This window comes from Microcebus murinus, chromosome 3 (genome assembly GCF_040939455.1).
Source record: "Microcebus murinus isolate Inina chromosome 3, M.murinus_Inina_mat1.0, whole genome shotgun sequence".
In the NCBI taxonomy this organism is placed as follows: Eukaryota; Metazoa; Chordata; class Mammalia; order Primates; family Cheirogaleidae; genus Microcebus; species Microcebus murinus.
The window spans coordinates 26367409-26387803 of NC_134106.1; the positions used below are offsets into that span (position 1 = coordinate 26367409).

Sequence of the window (20395 nt, forward strand, 5' to 3'; positions counted from 1 at the left end):
ATGTTAGACTTTGAGATAACTGATGACCAATACATTTTCATGGGTGAGTGGTTTACAACTCTGTACCTAACAGTAATTTCCATTCTTCCCTCCCTTTACTGGTGACCACCATTCTGCTTTCTGTAGACCTCAACTTCCTGTGCTCAGGCAATCCTCCCATCTCAGCAACAATCATCCCATGTATCTGGGACTACAGGTGTGCACTACCATGCCCAGCTAGTTTCTTTCCTTAACTGCTTTACTGTCTGTATGTCAAGATATTTCAGGCTCATGTTGTACATACATCTCCTTCCCCAGACCTAGCTATTTCTCTGAGGAACAGTGGGTAATTAGGGGTATTCATTGCTTCTAGGTTGGTCATTGCTTTTCAGTGCATGAAACTTGGAAGTGTATTCTTTGTTTTTAAGATAAAATGCATTAATCTTTGGCTGACTTGGAAGACTTTTACCACTGTTGTACAGGAATGTTGCCTCAGTGCTCTTCCATCTTGTTGTCATGGGTTACAGATGATAATCCCTTTAATAAAATGAAAAGAAGAAGGCAGGTGATACCACTCATCATAGGTAGTAGAATCAGTATTACAAATTGAGCTAATGAGAAAAGTCCTTTACTTTGAAAATTTTTGAGGCCACATTTTTATAATAAAATCTTCTGACAAATAGTGTTGCACATTTTAAAGAACTAGTTTTTTAAACATCTTCTGTTTCATCATCATACCTTTGTAAGTGCCAGATGTACATATTTATGTTGGTAAATTCATTCTTTTTGTAGATTTAAGTTAATGGATACTAATAAGATAATGTTATACATTAATGTTATAAACTATATTTCAAGAAGATAAAAACACTCAATTTGCAAAGTTAGTTGTAGAAGAATGAGATTACCTAATAGACATTGCATTAGAATATACATGCTATGAGGGCAGGGACCTTGTCTGTTTTGTTTGCTACTCTGTTCCTAGGGCCTAGTGCATGCTGCCTTGTATGGAGTAGGTGCTCAAGTGAATTAATAAACAAACTTCATCAAAATTCCATTCTTTTGATTCTTTTCCTCTCTTATTTGTATAATTTTGCTTATTCCTCTTCTACTATCTCCAAGGTTCTTAATTGATTCCTCTTTTTACATTACTTTCTAATGTTGATGGGTAGTATCTTCTACTTCCAGGAGGTAATCATATCTTAATTTAGCATTTAAAAGAGCACAAGATCATTTGGAGAAAGTGTTGTAAAATAACATAAAGATGTTCTGGGGTTAAGGAGACCTAGTACCACCTTTTACTGTTACTGAAGGTTTGACATTGAGCAAGTGATATAACCTGTTGGGGCTTCATTTTCTTCTTGATTGTAAAATGGTTGGTTTAGATTAGAGCTTAAAAATTCAAATGCCTATAGTGGCCAGGCAGGTAATACAAAGGAGTGAAGTGAACTGGGCATGGTACCATAAGGAGTTGTAGGATGAAGGACTTCTTGATAACTTTTAATGAGAATTAGGAGTTATGAATGAATTTGACCAAAGACGAATACTTATGTTATCTTAGCCTAATGATTCTTAAAGTTGATTACACTTGAAAATTACCTGGGGGATATTTTAAAAAACACTGATGCCCAGATCCTGCTCTTAGAGATCTGATGTACTTAAAATAAATAAATAAATAAAAAAAGCCACCCACTAAAAAACTAAAAGCTTCCCAGGTGCTTCTGATGAGTAGCTAGGTTTTGAATGATTAGTTATACTGCAACTGGATGTTTCCACACCTGACTTTTAGAAACAAGCAAAGGGTTGATGGTATGAACTTTCAGACAAATGAATAGGTCTTTTCTTTTTGTGATCTTTAATGAAAGTTATAAGTGATCACCCAGAGACAGTACTGGGTTCTAAGTCATCATCAAAGAGAGCTTAAATTGTGTTCATTATGCCAAGCAGTCCCAATGATACCCAATACTTTCACTTTATTTACCACTACATTTGTGGTCATATTTAATGGTTTCTACTACATTCTCTAAATTGATGGCAGTCATGGCTTTTTCTGAGGTTAGGTTTCGTATGTGCATATTCAATGTTTTATTATGGGCTAGATGCTCCTTCTAGGAAAGTATTTTAACTAAAATTGGAAATACTCTACCCTAACCAAGGCCAGAAAGCATTCTCATATGTTTTAGAATGATTTTCTGTAATGTAAATTGAAAGAAGAACTTTTTGCCTTTGTTCACTGAGAAGATGTTCAAGTCTGCATTCAGTTGTATCTTGGAATATTAGCTTATCCTTCTTTCTGTGGTCTTTTTTTTCTTTCTCTTTCATCAGTGTTTGCTTTCACAACCAAAGTTCTGGGCCATTCAGACATCAGCTTTGATCCTCCGGACAAAACTTGAAAGAGGAAGCACACGCCGAGTGGAACGGGCAATGAGACAGACACAGGTAGGAGTTAATGTGGCAGTTTTTGTTTTTCTTCCAATTCTTTATTGCTATCAGTAAGTATACATGTATGTTAAGAATGAAAGAATGACATGGCTTGCATTTTACTCACTTTGTTATTATTTAGAGTACAGGTTCTAGAATTTGACCTCTTGGCTTCAAAGCTCAGCTAGCAGCTTTGAAGTTAACCTCAGTAGTTAACCTCTCCATTCCTCATTTGCATCATCTGTAAAAGAGAGTAATAATAATAGTGCTTATAGGTTTATGGTGAGCATTAAAAGAAACAATATAAAAGTTAATTTAAGAAGATATGCAATCCCACACGTACAGGTTGTATAAGGAAATAAAATTCATCCTAATGCAAAAAAAATTCACTAATGAACTAACCACATGTAAAATTAATCCACATTCAGCCATCATTCTCCATTTAATAGTAATGTTTATTCCTGTCCAGTGAGTCAGTATCATTTAGTCTCTTTCACACATTGACTAATAAACTATCCATGTTGCAAATTTATTACCAAGAAAACTTGAAAATTCTGCAGAAGATATAGGATTTCATAAAGTCGATGTCTTACTCTGTTTGTGCTACTACCACAAATACCTGATACCAGGTGATTTATAAAAAACAGGAATTTGTGTTCTCACAGTTCTGAAGGCTGGGAAGTTTAAGATCAAGGCACTGGCAGCTCTGGTGTCTGGTGAGGGCCCATTCCTCATGGATGGCACCATCTAAGTGACCTCATATAGCCAAAGAGCAGAAGAGAGTGAACCCATTCCTTTAAGCCCCTTTTTAAGAGCCCCAGTCTCTAGGTCACCTCCTAAAGGCACCACCTCTTAATACTTTCACATTAGCCATTAGGTTTCAACATATGAATTTTAGGGGACAAATTCAGGCCATAGTAGTCAATAAAAGTGATATTTTTTAAAGTTTATTTTTATTTCATAACAATTTCAAACCTATACAACAGTGTAAAAACAGTGTGAAGAACTCCCATATACCCTTCACCACGAGACCCTATTCAACTTTTATCAGCCGTCCTAATAACGTCTTTTATAGCACAAGGATCCAGGCACAGCATGTAGCTGTCATGTCCTTTCAGTCTCCTGTAATCTGGGATAATTCCTCAGACCTTTTCTGAGCTTTCTGGGTTCGATGTATGCATGTATGTGTAATAAATAAATAAATAAATATATATATATTAAGATTATTGGCTGGTTATATTTGAGATGGTTCTTCAATTTGAATTTGTCTCATGTTTCCTCATGATTTGATTCAGGTTATATAATTTTGGCAGTAACGTTACAGAAATGTTGTATTTTCCACTTCCACTTAATTCATAGTAAATATATTTTCTTTTCTTTATAATTTTATTCATAACATTTTCTTTCCTCTAGTTTACTTTATTGTAAGAATACAGCGTATAGTAGATATATACAATATGTGTTAATTGTTTAGATTATTCATAAGGCTTCTGGTCAATAGTAGGCTATTAGTAGTTAAGTTTTTGGGGAGTCAAAAGTTATATGTAGATTTTTTACTACATGCAGGATTGGTACCCTTAACCACTGTGTTGTTCAAGGGCCAACAGTATTTGATTTTAACTCGAAGTGTAGAATAAATATACGTGAGTCTATACTTTTATAAATGTATGATTGAATTAATGGAGGAGAAGGGACAAACCTTCTTTTCAGAAGAATTCTAAATAATTTATGTACATCCCCTCTGGGAGGTAGAGACTAATCTCCCTTTAGTATGAGCTGGACTTAGTGACTCACTCCCAAAATATACAGTATGGAAAGGGAAAGATGGTGATTTTACAGGGGAGAAAACTGACAAACACTGCCATAACCGAGTGATCAAGGTTACCACTGGCGGTAAGTCTGTTGATACAGGTAGAACACCCCTTATCCAAAATGCTTGGGGCTAGAAATGTTTTGGATTTTTTCATATTTTGGAATATTTGCATATACATAATGAGATATTTTGGGAAAGGGACCCAAGTCTAAACATGAAATTCATTAGTATTTCATATATACGTTAGACATATCGCCTGGAGGTAATTTTATTTTTTTCTTGGGACACTGAATAAACTGTGTGTTGTGCACCTGCTTTTTGACTATGACCTGTCATATGAGGTGAGATGAGGAATTTCACACTAGTGGTGTCATGTCAGCGCTCAAAAAGTTTAGGATTTTGGAGTATTTCAGATTTTGGATTTTGAGGGATGCTCAACATGTATTACTATGTACCTTTTGATAGGATACAATGAGAAAATCACTTCACCTCTGCAGCATTCTTCCCCAAAACCCCAGTCTGTTATGAGAAAACATAAGAAAAACCCAATTGAGAAACATCCTACAAAATACCTGACCAGTAGTCAAGTGTCAAGGTCATAGAAAACAACTGGAAAAACTATCAGAGATCAGATACATGAAGGAGATGTGATGACTAAATGCAATGCAGTACCTTGGATTGGCTCCTGGAACAGTTAAAGGACAATAGAAAAATTGATGAAATACAAATAAAGTCTGTAGTTTAATTAATAGTAACTTACCAATGTTAATTTCTTAGTTTTGAAAAATATATCATGATTAGGTAGTATGTTAACATTAGGAGAAATTGGGGGAAGAATATGTAGGAACTCTCTGTAGTATCTTTTCAAAATTGCTGTAAATCAAAAATTCTTCCAAAATAAAAAGTTTACCTTAATAGTTAGTTCACTGCAACCTAAAACTCCTGTGCTCAAGCCATCTTCCTGCCTCAGCCTCTGTGGAGCAGCAAGGACTAGAGGCTTGCGCACCACTGCACTCTATAATTAGTGGAGATGGGGTCTTGTACTTGCTCAGGCTGGTCTTGAACTTCTGAGCTCAAGTGATCCTCCTGCATTGGCCTCTCAGAGTGCTAGGATTACAGGTGTGAGCCACCTCGCCCAGACTGTTATTTTAATGAGTCTTGAGTTAGATTTTTAAATCAGAATATTGGAAGGAAGTAAATAATGAGATCTAAAACAATATTGGGTGAAGTATGCACAAATAATCATTTTAAGCATAACTTGTACTGTCAACAATATCAGGTGGGAGGAAAGAGGAAGAATTGACTTAGAAAGGAGCATATATTTGGTGTGTACAGGGATAAAGAGTCCTTCAGTCTGCCTGGTTCATGCTGGAGAGTAGTATGAGATAATGTTGGAAAGGCTGATTTCTCCATTGCTGGTGCCAACTTTTATATAAAGTTAAAGAGTTTGGATTTTCTCTTCTCAGTAAAAGAAACTATGGGCAACATGATAATAGTCACAATTTTAATAGTCTGGAGCACTGTGCAGCATATATTGGTGACAATAGAAGCAGAGACCTCAATTAGAGGGCTTCTTTAATAGGCCTACTGGGAGAAGATGCAATAGAAAGATAGAAGAGAGAAAGACATTTAAAAGACAGTTTACTTACTTCATTTTTCTAATTTAGATAAGTCATCTAATTTAAAATTAAAGTGAAAGGTAATACAACTCATAAAACCTTTTCATATGGCTGTGTAAATTTAAGTGTCTTAAAAAATGTTTCAAATAAGGTTATTTTTCAAAGACTGAGAGAAATAGGGAAACGAAACGAGTACTTATAAATGAGTTTTTAAATTTATTTTTTTTAGAAACAGCTTATCTGCGTTAGAAATCTATTTATTAGATGAAAACAGACATTTATCTGGATTAAGTGAAATTTTTGTTTAAAAAAAAAACAACTGTGAAAACAATGACACTCATTCCATTCCAGTAGCTTTCTGTGTCACAGTAAGCCTACTGTTTGGCAAATCAGTAAGAACATTAGCTAGTAATGTAAACATTACTGTTACTAACTTCCTTGTTAGCAAACATTTATTGAATTCTTAGCATGTACCAGATACTGTATTGGGCCCTGGGTATACTAAGATGATTAATACATCATCTTTGACTTCAAAGAGCTTAAATTCTAAGGGCCAGGTTATTTGTCTTGGAATTATTTTCCATTTCACCTCTTTTTAACCATTACCCTAAGCCTCAGTATTTTTCCACTATACAATTACCACGTCCATTTGCTTTTCTTCCTGCACAGTGTTTGAATCAATAGACATTTTATGGAGGGCCTTGTCTCTTAATCATTTTACTTCTTTTCAATAATTATCTTATTTCGTGTCCCACTATACTATTGTCACAGGGTGTTTTCTCTAGAAGGGTAAGACAGAGCTAGGAGTGTTACTAGGGGGTAACACCTATCGAAGAGAAATAGGAGGAAGCAGAATTAGGCTGAGGAATAAGTCAAAATGAGGTGCTGGCCTGATAAAGCCCCGGTATTTTCCACCTTGGTGACCCTTTAGGCTGAAATGGCTGGGCCTTCATCCGCAACCTTGTCTGCCCACCCACTGTATACAAGCAGCCTGGGGAAGGGCATGACCTCAGGCCAGGTGCTCTCTGTAGCTGCAGTGACTCACAGCTGCTGGCCTGAGACTGTGTGCTGACCCCACTCCCACAGCTGGGAGTGATGTAGAGCAAAGAGGGAAGGTAAAGGTACAGTTTCATGATCAGCATCTTCAATTATTCCTGATGACCTTCCCTGTTGTTTTAAATTTTATTTATCAAACATTCATTTCACACGAAAACTGCAAAATTGTTGAAATGACTAAAATGTTAAAATGATCAAATATGCATATTTAAAAGAAGTATATAGTTTCTTGTTCAAGGAGACTGCACATAATACTTTCTGTATTATAGAAAACAGTTTAAATGTACTGTATTTTTTTTGAGTCAAAATTTTGGCCTTCTTAATACAAATAATACTCAGATACATTCACTTATTAAAGAAGAACATATTGACCTAGAGATTTGCTTTGTATTCATTTCTTCCATTAACTTTGGCATGTAAAATAACCAGATCACCATTCACGCTTCTTTTGTAGTGGCAAACTCAACTTAAAAAAAAATAAAAAAACATAAAAGTAAATCTTTTATGTGTTTATAAGTGTATATCTTTTCCATTCAAAACCTGCATCAGTCTGAATTGTGAAGGTTATGTTTTTAGATGTCAAATAACCAGAATGTGCTTTGAGTGAGGAACATGGGTTTAAAAAAAGAGTCAAATCTCTATGACGTTTGTTCTTTTGTCCTTTCCATGGCCTTACTGTATTTGGAGTCTCTTCATTTTGCCACCCAAATGCTACATTATCAGAAGAGTTGTATAGCTCTCCACGGGTAGAACAGAATTAGGGAGTTGTTATTTCTGCCTCTGCAGGGTGGTACCCTGGAAAAAAATCTTTTTACTCCCTTAACCCACAAATTTTGGAAATTAGCCAGATCATGTGACAGGATGGGTGCACACTTTGTCTAATTTTCTATCACTGTTGACCCATTTAAGCTCATAATCTGAACTTTTGCCAATTCCTGTGATTCAGAGTTTGATATTACTGTGTTTTTGAAGTTACCGCATTCCTAAAGAATAAGAGGAAAATGATTTAGAAATGACATGTGTATATAAAACAATGTTTTTTTTTTAAAAAAATTCTGTTTTAGTTACTGTGAAAATCTTTTCCCTTCTATGCTGTATAAAGTGATAAAACAATAAACTTGTTTCTTTTTTTGAGACAGAGTCTCACTCTGTTGCCCAAGCTAGAGTGCTGTGGCATCAGTCAAGCTCACAGCAACCTCAAACTCCTGGGCTCATTCGATCCTCCTGCCTCAGCCTCCCGAGTAGCTGGGACTACAGGCATGCGTCACTATGCCCGGCTAATTTTTTCTATATAATTTTAGTTGGCCAATTAATTTATTTCTATTTATAGTAGAGACTGGGTCTTGCTCTTGCTCAGGCTGGTTTGAAACTCCTGACCTTGAGCAGTCCTCCCGCCTCGGCCTCCCAGAGTGCTAGTATTACAGGCCTGAGCCACCGCCCCCAGCTTAAAACAATAAACTTTTAAAGCTGGAGGAAAAGTAAGCTACAAGGGAGCCTTAGAGAAAGCTTAATCTTGTCCTATTATATGCTGAGGAAATGCAGGTGTGGTGAAGTCAGGCGATTTACTCTAATTTGTTTAGCTGGTTAATGACAGTCTGGATTATATAATTTACACAGTTACAGGTAGTTACTTTGAAGGTTCCAATGGCAGATCTTAAAGAATAGCAGATTGGAAGGGATTTCTAAGTGACACACGTTAAACTTATAAAGAAATTGTTGCATCATACCTAAAGATAAATACATCAAGGTTATATTATAAGATCCACAGAGGAAGAAGGAACTCCAAGTTGAGGACACTCCATTAAAAACACTCTATCTTATGAAATTATTTTAGGCTGGAGTGCTTTAATTATTGAATATTCAAGACTGTGGTGATGTTGGTGAGAAGAAAATAATGTTTATGGAAGCACTGTTTATTTAATGGCTATGATTGAGAAGCTGCTTGAAGTGAAATGAGATCATATTCTCTAGTAATCATTTATGCTCTGCTTTTTTTTTTACCAGTGACATAAAAAAGTAGTATTCTTTATCGTAATTCAGCCTTCCCTTCCCCATCTGATTCATTTCATATGTGCAACATTTTTTTATGCGATCACATATTCTTTAGTATGGTGAAAGTAGTGTATTATACATATACTGTGGTTTGAACATGTTCCTCAAAGTTCATGTGTTGGAAACTTAATCCCCAATGCAATAGCATTAAGATGTGAGACCTTAAAGAGGTGATTAGATCATGAGGCCTGTGCCCTCAGTAATGGATTAATGCTATTATTGTGGGAGTAGGTTAGTTATCACCAGAGTAGGTTCCTGATAAAGAATGAATACAGCCCCCTTCTCCTCTCTCTGTCTCTCTCACTTTCACTCTCTTGCTCTTCTGCCTTCCGCCATGGCCACGTGATGACACAGCAAGGCCCTCACCAGATGCTGGCCCCTCTATCTTGGACTTCCAGCCTCTAGAACTTCAAGAAATAAAATCTCTGTTTATTATAGATTACCCAATCTTGAATATTCTGTTTATAGCAGCACAAAATGGGCTAAAACAACACATAATCCAAATATGAAGCAAATTAATTGAAACCACAAACCTTCAAAGAGACCATATTATTTATGTCCAAACCAAAAACATTGTGGGGAAAAAAATGTGTAAACCAACTTTGTCATTGTCGCCTAAATTTCAAAATAAAGTGTTTTAACCCGATGTTAGGTAAACTCAGTTCAGTCATTCGGGGTTAAAGTTAGATTATTTTACGTTTATTGTTAAAATAATCTTGCTAATGGAAATTTCATTACTTAGTTATCTCTTAAGCCTGTTAATTTAAATTGTGAAGATCTGGCCCTGTCCAAGTAGTTGTGCCTCTAAAGATGATTACTTGGCAGGAATATTTTCCTTCACCCCTGAATTTCTGGGAGGACATTGCATTGAATTGGGAATATAAGAATATTGCAGTGTTCTGTCACTGGAGTCCGTTTGGAATTGCGATTTTATTTTCTTAACTGTGGTAGTTAAATCAGATTTCACAATTTTTAAATGAGTTTTTCTTTGTAGAACATCTGTTCTTGATACTGTAGTTGCATGCTTTGAAGGAATAGGGATTTTTATCATGGTTAATTATGGAGGGAGGAGGACCCATAACACCATGATTGTTACCATTGTGGAGATTATTGCTCCTGTGTGGGCTGAAACAGTTCTCTTAGTTCTCTCAGTTCTCTACTATAAACAGTTCTCTGGTAGTCCTTTCTTTATATGAGCCCCATGACCTATATCGTTGGTTTCTAGTAAGGATTAAGGGTATGTCATAACAAAACCGTGACTGGAAGAAAATTGGTCACAGTAATTTACTGTCAGAATTTGTGCACTGAGCCTTGCACTTGTGTTTGAATAATTTGAGAAAGAGTTACTTTATGGGTTTTTGTTGTTGTTGTACTAGTGGAATTACCACATTCTGCAGGCATTATGTGTAACACCTGAACCAAATCCATGGTTAGTAGTGGCAAAGTGTGTTTTGTTTTTTTAAACTATGTCACTGCTCTTAATTGTTTTTAATTATAGATCTAACACTTGCTCATTATAAAAAATGTAAGTAATATAGACATGGAAAGTAAAAAACAACAGCTTTCTTTTTCCCTTGCTTGCCTTCCAATCTCAACAATTTGTACCCTCTAGACCTCTTTTTACACATAAACATAAATATACTTCAGCATAAATGAGATCATATAATCCATGTTGCTTTATACCTTTTTGCCCTCTTTACATAACAGCTTGATCAACTCTGCATGCCAATACCTGTGACTCCAGCTCATTCATTCCAACAGTCACATGTCACTATATTAAATAGAGGTGCCACAATTTGTTTAACCAGTCTCCTATTTTTGAAGGTGTCCTTTAATGAATATATTTTTATTTTTAAATTGCATATTAAAAATTTCAATACTGCACATAATAAAAAAATCCAGTTCACTCAGAAGGATTTTAAATGAAAGATAAAAATTCTTCCCCATTTCCTAGTTCCTTTAGATAGTAGCTGTTGCCTCCATGCTGTGACTGATGAAGAACTGAGTGCCTGTCATCCCTTCTTCCATTTTTATGTTATTTCCCAGTTGATACAGATTGTTATTGTGCATTTTTTTTTTTTTTTTTTTTTTGAGACAGAGTCTCGCTTTGTTGTCCAGGCTAGAGTGAGTGCCGTGGCGTCAGCCTAGCTCACAGCAACCTCAAACTCCTGGGCTCCAGTGATCCTTCTGCCTCAGCCTCCGGAGTAGCTGGGACTACAGGCATGTGCCACTATGCCCGGCTAATTTTTTATATATATATATCAGTTGGCCAATTAATTTCTTTCTATTTATAGTAGAGACGGGGTCTCGCTCTTGCTCAGGCTGGTTTTGAACTCCTGACCTTGAGCAATCCGCCCGCCTCGGCCTCCCAAGAGCTAGGATTACAGGCGTGAGCCACAGCGCCCGGCCGTATTGTGCATTTTTGTGTGTAATTTTTGTCATGTGTTTGGTCTGTGTGTTGATTTTTTAAAACTTTAATACAATTTTACAGCATTATAATTATGGTTATGTGTGTGTATTAATTATACAACCAAATGGTGTGATAGGACCCATAGAGAAGAAAATACGGCGCTTTGTCTCTACCTTTGCTGCTTGAAGGAAGCTATTACAAGAATCAAGGTCCAGGGAATTCTCCATTAATTTCTACTTTAATCTCTTTGCTACTTCATAGTCAGCTACCATTGTTTCTTTCCTCTCAGGTGTTATCTTTCTTGTTTTCCCTTTTGTTTTTTGGATAACTTTTTCATATGAAGAATATGTATGGTAAGATTTGAGTCTTTGTAAAAAGTATTTTCCAATCATAATTTAGTAGTTTGGCTGGACATTAAATGAGGTCATTATGTTTAAATATCTTCCAGCATCCTTGTTTGTTGATAAATACAGCAGTCTGATTCTAGTCCTATTTTATGTTTCTTTTCTTCTTCTTCTGAAAACTTTTAGAATTTTCTCTTCATTCTTAGAATTCTGAATGTATCTACATTTGAGCGTGGGCTCTGGAGTCATACTGCCTGGTTTTATTAATAGATGCCCAGTCTGCCATATATAATAATAGCTGACTATGCCTTAGAAAAACTACTTAACCTCTCTGTGCCTCAGTTTCCTCATGTATATAATGGGATAAATGGAGTTTTTATGAGGCTATATGAGTTAGTATTTAAAGTAGTATCTCTCAGGTGGGAAGTGCTTAGTAAATGTTAGTTGTCATGTTGTCATATTGTTATTTGTCTCCTGGAGTATAAACTAGGTTAACTATGAGCAATCATGTCTCTATAGTTCAGAGGAGTTTTCTTCTGTTATGCCTTTAATTATACTTTTTCCTTCATTAAAAAAAAACACAAAACTTTTCTCCAATTTAGTTCTGCAGTTGGAATTTTAGTATAGCTGTGTGGAAACCTCCTGCATCTGTCTTCCATGACTCTTTTCTTTTTTTTTTTTTTATTTCGGCATATTATGGGGGTACAGATTTTAAGGTTTCAATAAATGCCCTTTCCCCCCCGTCCCCACACAAGTCTGAGTTTCCAGCATGACGATCCCCCAGATGGTGCACATCTCACTCATGTATGTATATACCCGCCCCCCTCCCCCCTGACCAATACCCTATTACTGTAGTACCTATGTGTCCACTTAGGTGCTGCTCAGTTAATACCAGTTTGCTGGTGAGTATATGTGGTGCTTGTTTTTCCATTCTTGGGAAACTTCACTTAATAGTATGGGTTCCAGCTCTAACCAGGAAAATATAAGATGTACTATATCACCGTTGTTTCTTAGAGCTGAATAGTACTCCATGGTATACATATACCACATTTTATTAATCCATTCTTGGATTGATGGGCATTTGGGCTGTTTCCACAGCCTTGCAATTATGAATTGTGCTGCTATAAACATTGGAGTGCAGGTGTCTTTTTTGTAGAGTGTCATTGGATCTTTTGGGTAGATGCCCAGCAATGGGATTGCTGGATCAAATGGTAGATTCACTTGTATCGCTTTAAGGAATCTCCATATTGCTTTCCACAGAGGTTGAACTAGTTTGCAGTCCCACCAGCAGTGTAGGAGTGTTCCTCTCTCTCCGCATCCATGCCAGCATTTGTTATATGGAGACTTTTTGATAAAGGCCATTCTCACTGGAGTTAAGTGATATCTCACTGTGGTTTTGATTTGCATTTCCCTGAAGATTAGAGATGTTGAGCATTTTTTCATGTTTGTTGGCCATTCTTCTGTCTTCTTTAGAAAAGTTTCTGTTCAAGTCCTTTGCCTACTTTTTAATAGGGTTATTTGATTTTTTTCTTGCTGATTTTCGTGAGTTCTAAGTATATTCTAGTTATCAGCCCCTTATCGGATGTGTAGGATGCAAAACTTTTCTCCCATTCTGTAGGTTGCATGACTCTTTTCTTACAAGCTTTATCTCTTTGTCTTTTTACTTGATTGCTATAGGAGATTTCTTCTACTTTTTCTTCTGTATCACTGTTTTTGATCATTAGCCCAATTCCTAATATTGAGTCTATCCATGAATTTTTTTTTTAATTTCAGCATTTTTTTTGACAATTATTTTTAATTTTCAGGAAGCCTATATTTTTCTGATTGTTCTTTTTCGTAATAGCCATTTCTTATATTATAGATGTAATATCTCATTTAATTTATTTGCATATTCATTAGAATTTTAAAAATTATTTTCTTTCCACGAATTCTCTCTTCTCAGAGGTGAACTGTTTTATATGTTCTTCTTGGCCCTTCTCTTTCATAGATAATTGCTTTTCCTTAAACGCCTGATGATTGCCAAAGTTGTTCATATTGATGGTTAATATGAGTTCCCTCTGTAGTTATATGGGTCTTATTGTCAGAGGCTTTTCCTTTGGATGGGAGGGCTGGCTGCAGACTCTGCACATGTGGCAAGAGTATGTCTAACTAGCAGCCTTAAGGATCAGCATGGATCTTCCCTCTATATCTTCCTCTAGGGACCTGAACTGGGGAACTGAGGTACTTGGGGCCTCTTGCTGTTATAAGAGAGATGCTTCTCTTTTTAAGTAGCCACTACACCTTCTGTTGCTTCATCCCTCATTGCTTTCCTTATGACAAGACATGTGAGACTGAGACGATATTTCCTAGATGTGCGAGGTGGCAGTGTGCTTGAGCCTCGGAGGCAGAGTAGGCATCCGGAGGAGGTGGTAGCAGGACCAAGATATCCCAAGTGAAGAGCCAAGAACAAGACATAGAGTCCCAATTAGGAGGACCTCCCCTCAGTGAGTGTCTGAAGCATAGCCAGTGGTACTGAGCTACAGAAATCATGGTCTGGAATACTGGATCACACTCACCAAAATGACAACCCAACAGATGAGCTATGCATAGAGCAGTGAACTAATCAGTGTGTGAAGTATTCTCACATCGTTGAATTTGGAGGCTGCAAAAGATGCAGAAGGCTTACAGTGGTTAGGAGAGGCACCCGTTCATCAAGAAAAAGGTTAAAGGGTTTAAAGGATGGGACAGCAGGGTCAGAAAAAGATCTAACAACCCAGAAAATGGGTATGAGGTTGACTATATGGGAAACTTACATTAGCTGTACATCAAACATATTAACAAGGGCCTCCTTTTATGCCCCTAGACTTAGCTCATCAGAATTGCCCACTGTATGTCGGAAAGGAAGAGCACTTAGCATCTCAGCTTGGTAATGACGATGTAAGTATGTGGTTCTTTCTAAGGGATGGGGATATGACTACAAGAGAGAATCACAACCATAGGATGTAATGTTTAATCAAACTAAGCAGGAGACAACACAGCATGTTCTCAGGTGTAGGTCTGGCCTCCCCAGGATGCCACAGTTTCCCATGAAGACATCCGGCTACAGAGGAGACCTCCCCGGTGAGGGACAGTGCCAGAAGCTCCCCTTGGTATTGTCATGGGGCAAAGTATGGTTTGTGCTGCCTGCCACCTCCTGTCCTCCTTCCAAATATTGATCATGAGAGCAAGTTTCCCTCAGCAGGCCCAGGCTTTTGACCTGTCTTAGCTGCCTTCTAAATTATGAGAGAAAGCTTTCAGAAGTTCAGTTTTATCCACTAGATAATATGTGAATTAATGTACTGTAGGTCGTCATGATTTTTCAGGAAGACTGTTTCAACCCTCCTCACTTTCTCTCCTTACCACAGACTGGCCTCTCTTCTTTCGTGTGGCACCTTTGTTGAAAAATCAACTGACCATACATGTATGGTTTATTTTTGGACTCTGTATTTTCATAGCTGTATTTTAGCATTTAGTAATTATATTATGCTTTATTTGGAAACCTTTCCTTGACAGCTAGTGTGTGAGCTTTTTGAGGGGTCAAGTTCTGTATTTTACTTATTTTTATATTCTCAGAATGGGCACTCAATGAATGTTTGCTAAATGTTGAATTTGAAAAGAAATGAAATTTGAATTACCTGCTTAATAGCAGGAGGAATTGAGACTTAGCTAAATTAAAGACTATATTTTCATCTGGCAGTTCAGTAATCTGAGAGCCGTAGAGACCAGTCTTTCTGATATTCTAGTCCAAATTTTCAGTATAGTAAGAAGCCCCAATGCCAAAGCTAATAGGAACAGAGTAGTCACTATGATCACATTGAGGTTAACAGTTTCCACAGGGTAGTAATTCACAGTTTAGTTGGTTGTATTTTTCTTAAGGGAAGGGAAAAGAGATAAAGGCATATCAGTTTTTCTTATTGGGTTTCCTAAGAAAATGATGAATTAATGCGTACATCACTATACTTTGAGCTCATAAGAAGTGGTGGTAAGAGACTGGAATTCATGAATTAACTTGTTAATTAACCAGAAAAATGTTTATTCTGTATTTTTCAACATACCAGAAAACAAAGCTTTTCCTCTGTATTACAAACTGGTCACTTATTCTGTTAAAACATTAAAACCTTCTCTCCCATGTTTTAGTGTTTCAGGATGTTCGTGTGCTTGATTATATTTTCATGTATCTTCTTCCACATGCATTATCTTTGGCAGACTTGGTATTGACCTTGATGTGTAACTATTTGTGTTGAGTGGAGAATATACGCTGTCATTATGGAGACACTGAAGGAGGACTGGGAGGTGGAATGGATGACATGAGCTAGTCATTCAAGCTGACGTTGGTAGTATTTTGCTTGCCTAACGAGTGGGTATGGCTTCAAAATTTGAGAAATTACATTTGATTTTCATACTTATTTTGAACATCCTTCTCCTAAATATAAGGTGCTTATAATGGACAGATTGAAGTTTAGAGCTTTTCAAGACTGTTGACACTTTTGCTTCAGGAAAATTTAAAAACAGGTCTTAATAAGAGATCTTTTAGTTGTAAGGGACAGAAACTGAGTTCAAAATGGCTATAGAAAAAGAAATTTATTGGCTAGTATAGCTGGGAGGGGTAGGGGTTTTCCAGTTCAGAAATAGCTGCATTCAGGAGCTCAAATAGATCATCAGTTCTTTCCCTTTCTCTCTTTTCTGACCCTCATTCTCATAGCTCTGCTTTTTTCTGCCTTCTTAAGAATCAGGAAGTTTGTTGTTAGAATAGCAGCAGTTAGAATAGCACCATAGGCTCCATAATCCAAAAGGAAAAGAGATTACGTGCTCGCTAAGGCCAAAGTTGAGTTTCCTAACCTCATGTGCTTCACTTGCCTTATCTGTAGAGTGGGGACAGCAGGTGCCTACCTCATGCCAGCACTGATACTCATGAAATGCTTAGAATAGTGCTTAGCACATAGTTAGTCTTCGATAATAAATGTTGACTGTTAATATTATATTCATTTTACAGGAGGGGAAGTTTAGGTACTGATTAAAAACAAGCATGGCTACCTAGGAAATACGAACACTGGGATAACTAACAATGCTTCATGTATAGTATTCTGGGTCATGCCATTGAGTTTTTCAGATGTCTGAGATATGAAATGTGTTTTCCATTCTAGTTTTGTATTTCACCTGCATGAATAACCATGTGTAAATGCATTTGAAAGTTATTGAAAAGTATATTAGATTTGTTCATGATTGCAGCTGTGCTTTTATTTGTTGGAATAATTATAGTTACTACTATTTATACAGAGCTGTATATAGTTATTACCCTTTAGTTAACTGCATATTACTTTTGTTTACCAAACATTCATATGCCAGATGCTAAATAATCCTAGTAAGTAGACATTATCTATTAATACATTTTTTCTGATGAAGAAACTGAAGGACAGAAAGTTTAAGTGACTCACCCAAGGTCTTAGAGTGACTCAACCAAGGTCTTAGGTCTTAAATACTAGAACAGGTCTACCTGATTTCAAAGTCCATGCTTTTATCTATCATGCCCTAAGGAAGCTCAGAGAACTGGCTTAAAAATGAAACATGATATCAGTAGAAGATTTGGCATAATCTGGAGGAAAGGAATTGAATGAGCATAAGCAGGAAGAAGTGAATAGAGGTTTTTGTGAAAAAGGTTTTTGTTGTAGAATTTAGCCTCTCAAGTCCTACAATTTAGGTGGAAGGAATAGGAAGTGGAACACACAATATCAGGATGTGGTACTGCGTGGGAAAGGAACATGCAAATGGATGAGTGAAGTCAGCTTCTGATAAGGCCAAGAAAGGGGGCTGCCCAGAGGGATGCTGATAGGCTGGATCCAGGATATGAGCTTCATGATAATAGAGTAGTGAAAAATATGCAAAGCTTCGTTCATTGATAAGTGGGATTAGAATGGGACTAGTGACATACAACCTAAAATATACTTTATTAATGATAGCAAAAAGTAAACACTAGAAAGTTACAGAAAAGTAAAAAATAGTTAACAGGAAAGGAACTTACTAATAGGACGGAGTAAAATTACACCCGCTTAAAAGCACACTTGTAAAGGCACCAAATAATAACTTCAGTCAGATTCCAGAGATGGCAAACTTAAGTTCTTTGGACAAGGTCAGATTATGTTGTTTGAATTGATGCTTTAGTTTTCTGTGGGATAACATTCTGTGTACATCTTAACACCCTAGATCTTCAGCCTAGCTGTCAGATCTTCTGGGTTGGAATGTGGGTGATGGTTATGGGTGTGTGGGGGAAAGACTGCCTTAAGCAGAGGTAGCCTGTTAATCTATAGCAGCTCCAGGTGTTTTTCTGTCTCATGCCCAGGTACACACAGAAGGGAGACTTGGGCATTCACCAAGCTCTGGAGGCCAGTGCTGTGCTTTAACAGGGGACTGAGTGGCAGCAGGAAATGTCCAGAGTTGAGTGTTGAGGGCCAACTACCTGGGGCCAATGGAAATTGAGCTCTCTTAAGAACAAGTGCTTTGCATTTGACTGAGACCTACTCAGGAAAGTAGCATCTAATGACTGTTAGACTCAACTACTTTAACTTTTAAAGAAAAGATAATGCTAGGAATTTAAAACATTCACTCAGGTTGTAATAATCAATAAATATTTATTATTCTTTGTACTCTTATACTATTTGCAGATTGTAAACAGACCGACTTGTACTCTCATTTCCTAATCTCTTAAAACAAGATAATACATAAGAACTTTTAAGTACTTCCTTAAACACTGAGCAAGGTCCCCAGCAGAAGTATTGGGAGAAAGTTGGATATGGGTGAGGTATAGGGAAGGCATGAGAGATTGTACATCTATGAATCCTAAGGCAGCAGTTCTCAGAGTACATTTTGTAGGTCAAAACTATCTTTATAATAAGACTGAGATGTTACTTACCTTTTCACTCTGTTGATAATTGCATATTGATGCAGAAACAGTGGGGTGGGGGTGGGGGGTCAAACTGTTTGCCCTTCTGTGCAGATCAAGGTAGGGGCACCAGACTGTGCTAGTAGTCACTGTAGGTATTTAGATTTGGATATTTTATAGAAATTTTCTCAAAAATGAATGAAGTAAGCTCACCACTTTAAGGAAAATAATTGACTGTGTTTGTTAGCAATGATAAAGTTCTGAGCTTTCAAGAAAAAAATGAGAGTTTTGGAAAACTTGAATCTGCGACTGTGAACGCAACAGCTTCCTAATATTTCAAGTATTGAGACAAGAGTTTTCTGGTGCAATTGGTGGTGATATTAATGCATGAAATTTTTTGGTTTTGTATGAAATGTGTCAACACTGGGAACATCAGCTTATTATCCAAAGGACCAATGCATGATGTTAAAAAATCAAGCATGGGTCAAAAAGATCCATTCAAAGTACAAGGTAGACCAGTGAGTATTTTTGTTTTTTGATTTTAGACCAGTGGATTTTAGTATAACAGAGTATTTAATGTGATAAAGAAAAGTTCATTGATAGCATTTCAAATTCCACATTGCAAGTAACCTTTAAGAAACCATCATATGTTGAATTTTGGTGTAGTATTAAAGAATAACATCCATAATTAACTGAAAAAGCTCCTAACATACTCTTCCCTTTTCCAACTACATATCTGTATGAGGACAGATTTTCTTCATAAACTTCAACCAAAATGTCATATTGCAACAGATTGATTGCAGAAGCAAAGCTATCATCTATTAAATCAGATATTAAAGAAATTTGTAAGACAGTGCCACACTTTTCAAGACTTTTTTTGTTTTGTTTTGGAAAATAGTTATTTTTCATGAAAACATGTTATTTATGTTAATGTAATAAATCTGTTTTAAAATCAATTAATAAACATTTAAATTTTTCTCAGTTTAAATTTCTAATGTGATAAATACTGATAGATTATAACCCAGAGAAACAAAAACTCTTTGGAGTCCCTCAATAATTTACAAGAGTTTAAAGGGGGTCTGAAACCAAACAGTAGAACTGCTAACCCAAGGTGCGGCTGATTAAGGGAGTGTTCCGTGACATCCATGTGGGTGTCCTGAGGGCTGCCTCCTTATGTTCATCTCTTCACTCTGGAATCACATAAGTTAGTAGACCCAGTTCCTTCCAGTCCATACCCTAAATTCTGTCTATGTCTAGGACAGAAGCAATAAGTGTGCATCTTCTTGACCAGGTCACATCCTGGCTCCCATATTCTGGAATTTAGGAGGAAAAAAGAGTTCTCAATGAGAAGCTGTGTTCTGTTTCCATAGATCTGGTCATTGTCCACATAGTTATGACAGAAGGTTTTAATGAAGCTGCCAGCTCTGGTCTTTGGTCTTTGGAATTGTTGTGGCAAGGTGTACAGCTAGTGTTACAGCTCTTGATTGGGGAAAGAACCTAGCGTCACACGAAGAGTCGGAGAACAGTCTTCATTCTTCAGGCAGGCTCAACCCAGCAAGTGTTACAGCTCTCTTCATTTCTTCTGATCTTCTGACATCCCCTTCCTTCTTCTCCTCCTGCTTTTATGCCTTTGGTAGGGCTTAAAAAGTGTCCAATCAACTATAAGCTTTAACATCTAATCAGCATCAAGCTTTAACATCCAATCAGCAACAAGCTTTAACATCCAACCAACAACAGTGGGATTCAAAAATTACCCAATCAGGATCACGCAAGCAGCGTGGCTGGAAACAGGTGGCAGGAGGTGGGCCC

General features: G+C 36.8%; 1 protein-coding gene across 1 annotated transcript in view; it reads left to right on the forward strand.

The window, feature by feature from the left end:
* The window catches only part of TTC27 (tetratricopeptide repeat domain 27), a 148884-nt gene that overhangs the window by 49764 nt on the left and 78725 nt on the right, over positions 1 to 20395 (forward strand). The window contains exon 10 of the mRNA XM_012788392.2: positions 2302 to 2415. Coding sequence (XP_012643846.1) covers positions 2302 to 2415 — 114 coding nt within the window. The remainder of the gene's footprint in view (positions 1 to 2301; positions 2416 to 20395) is intronic.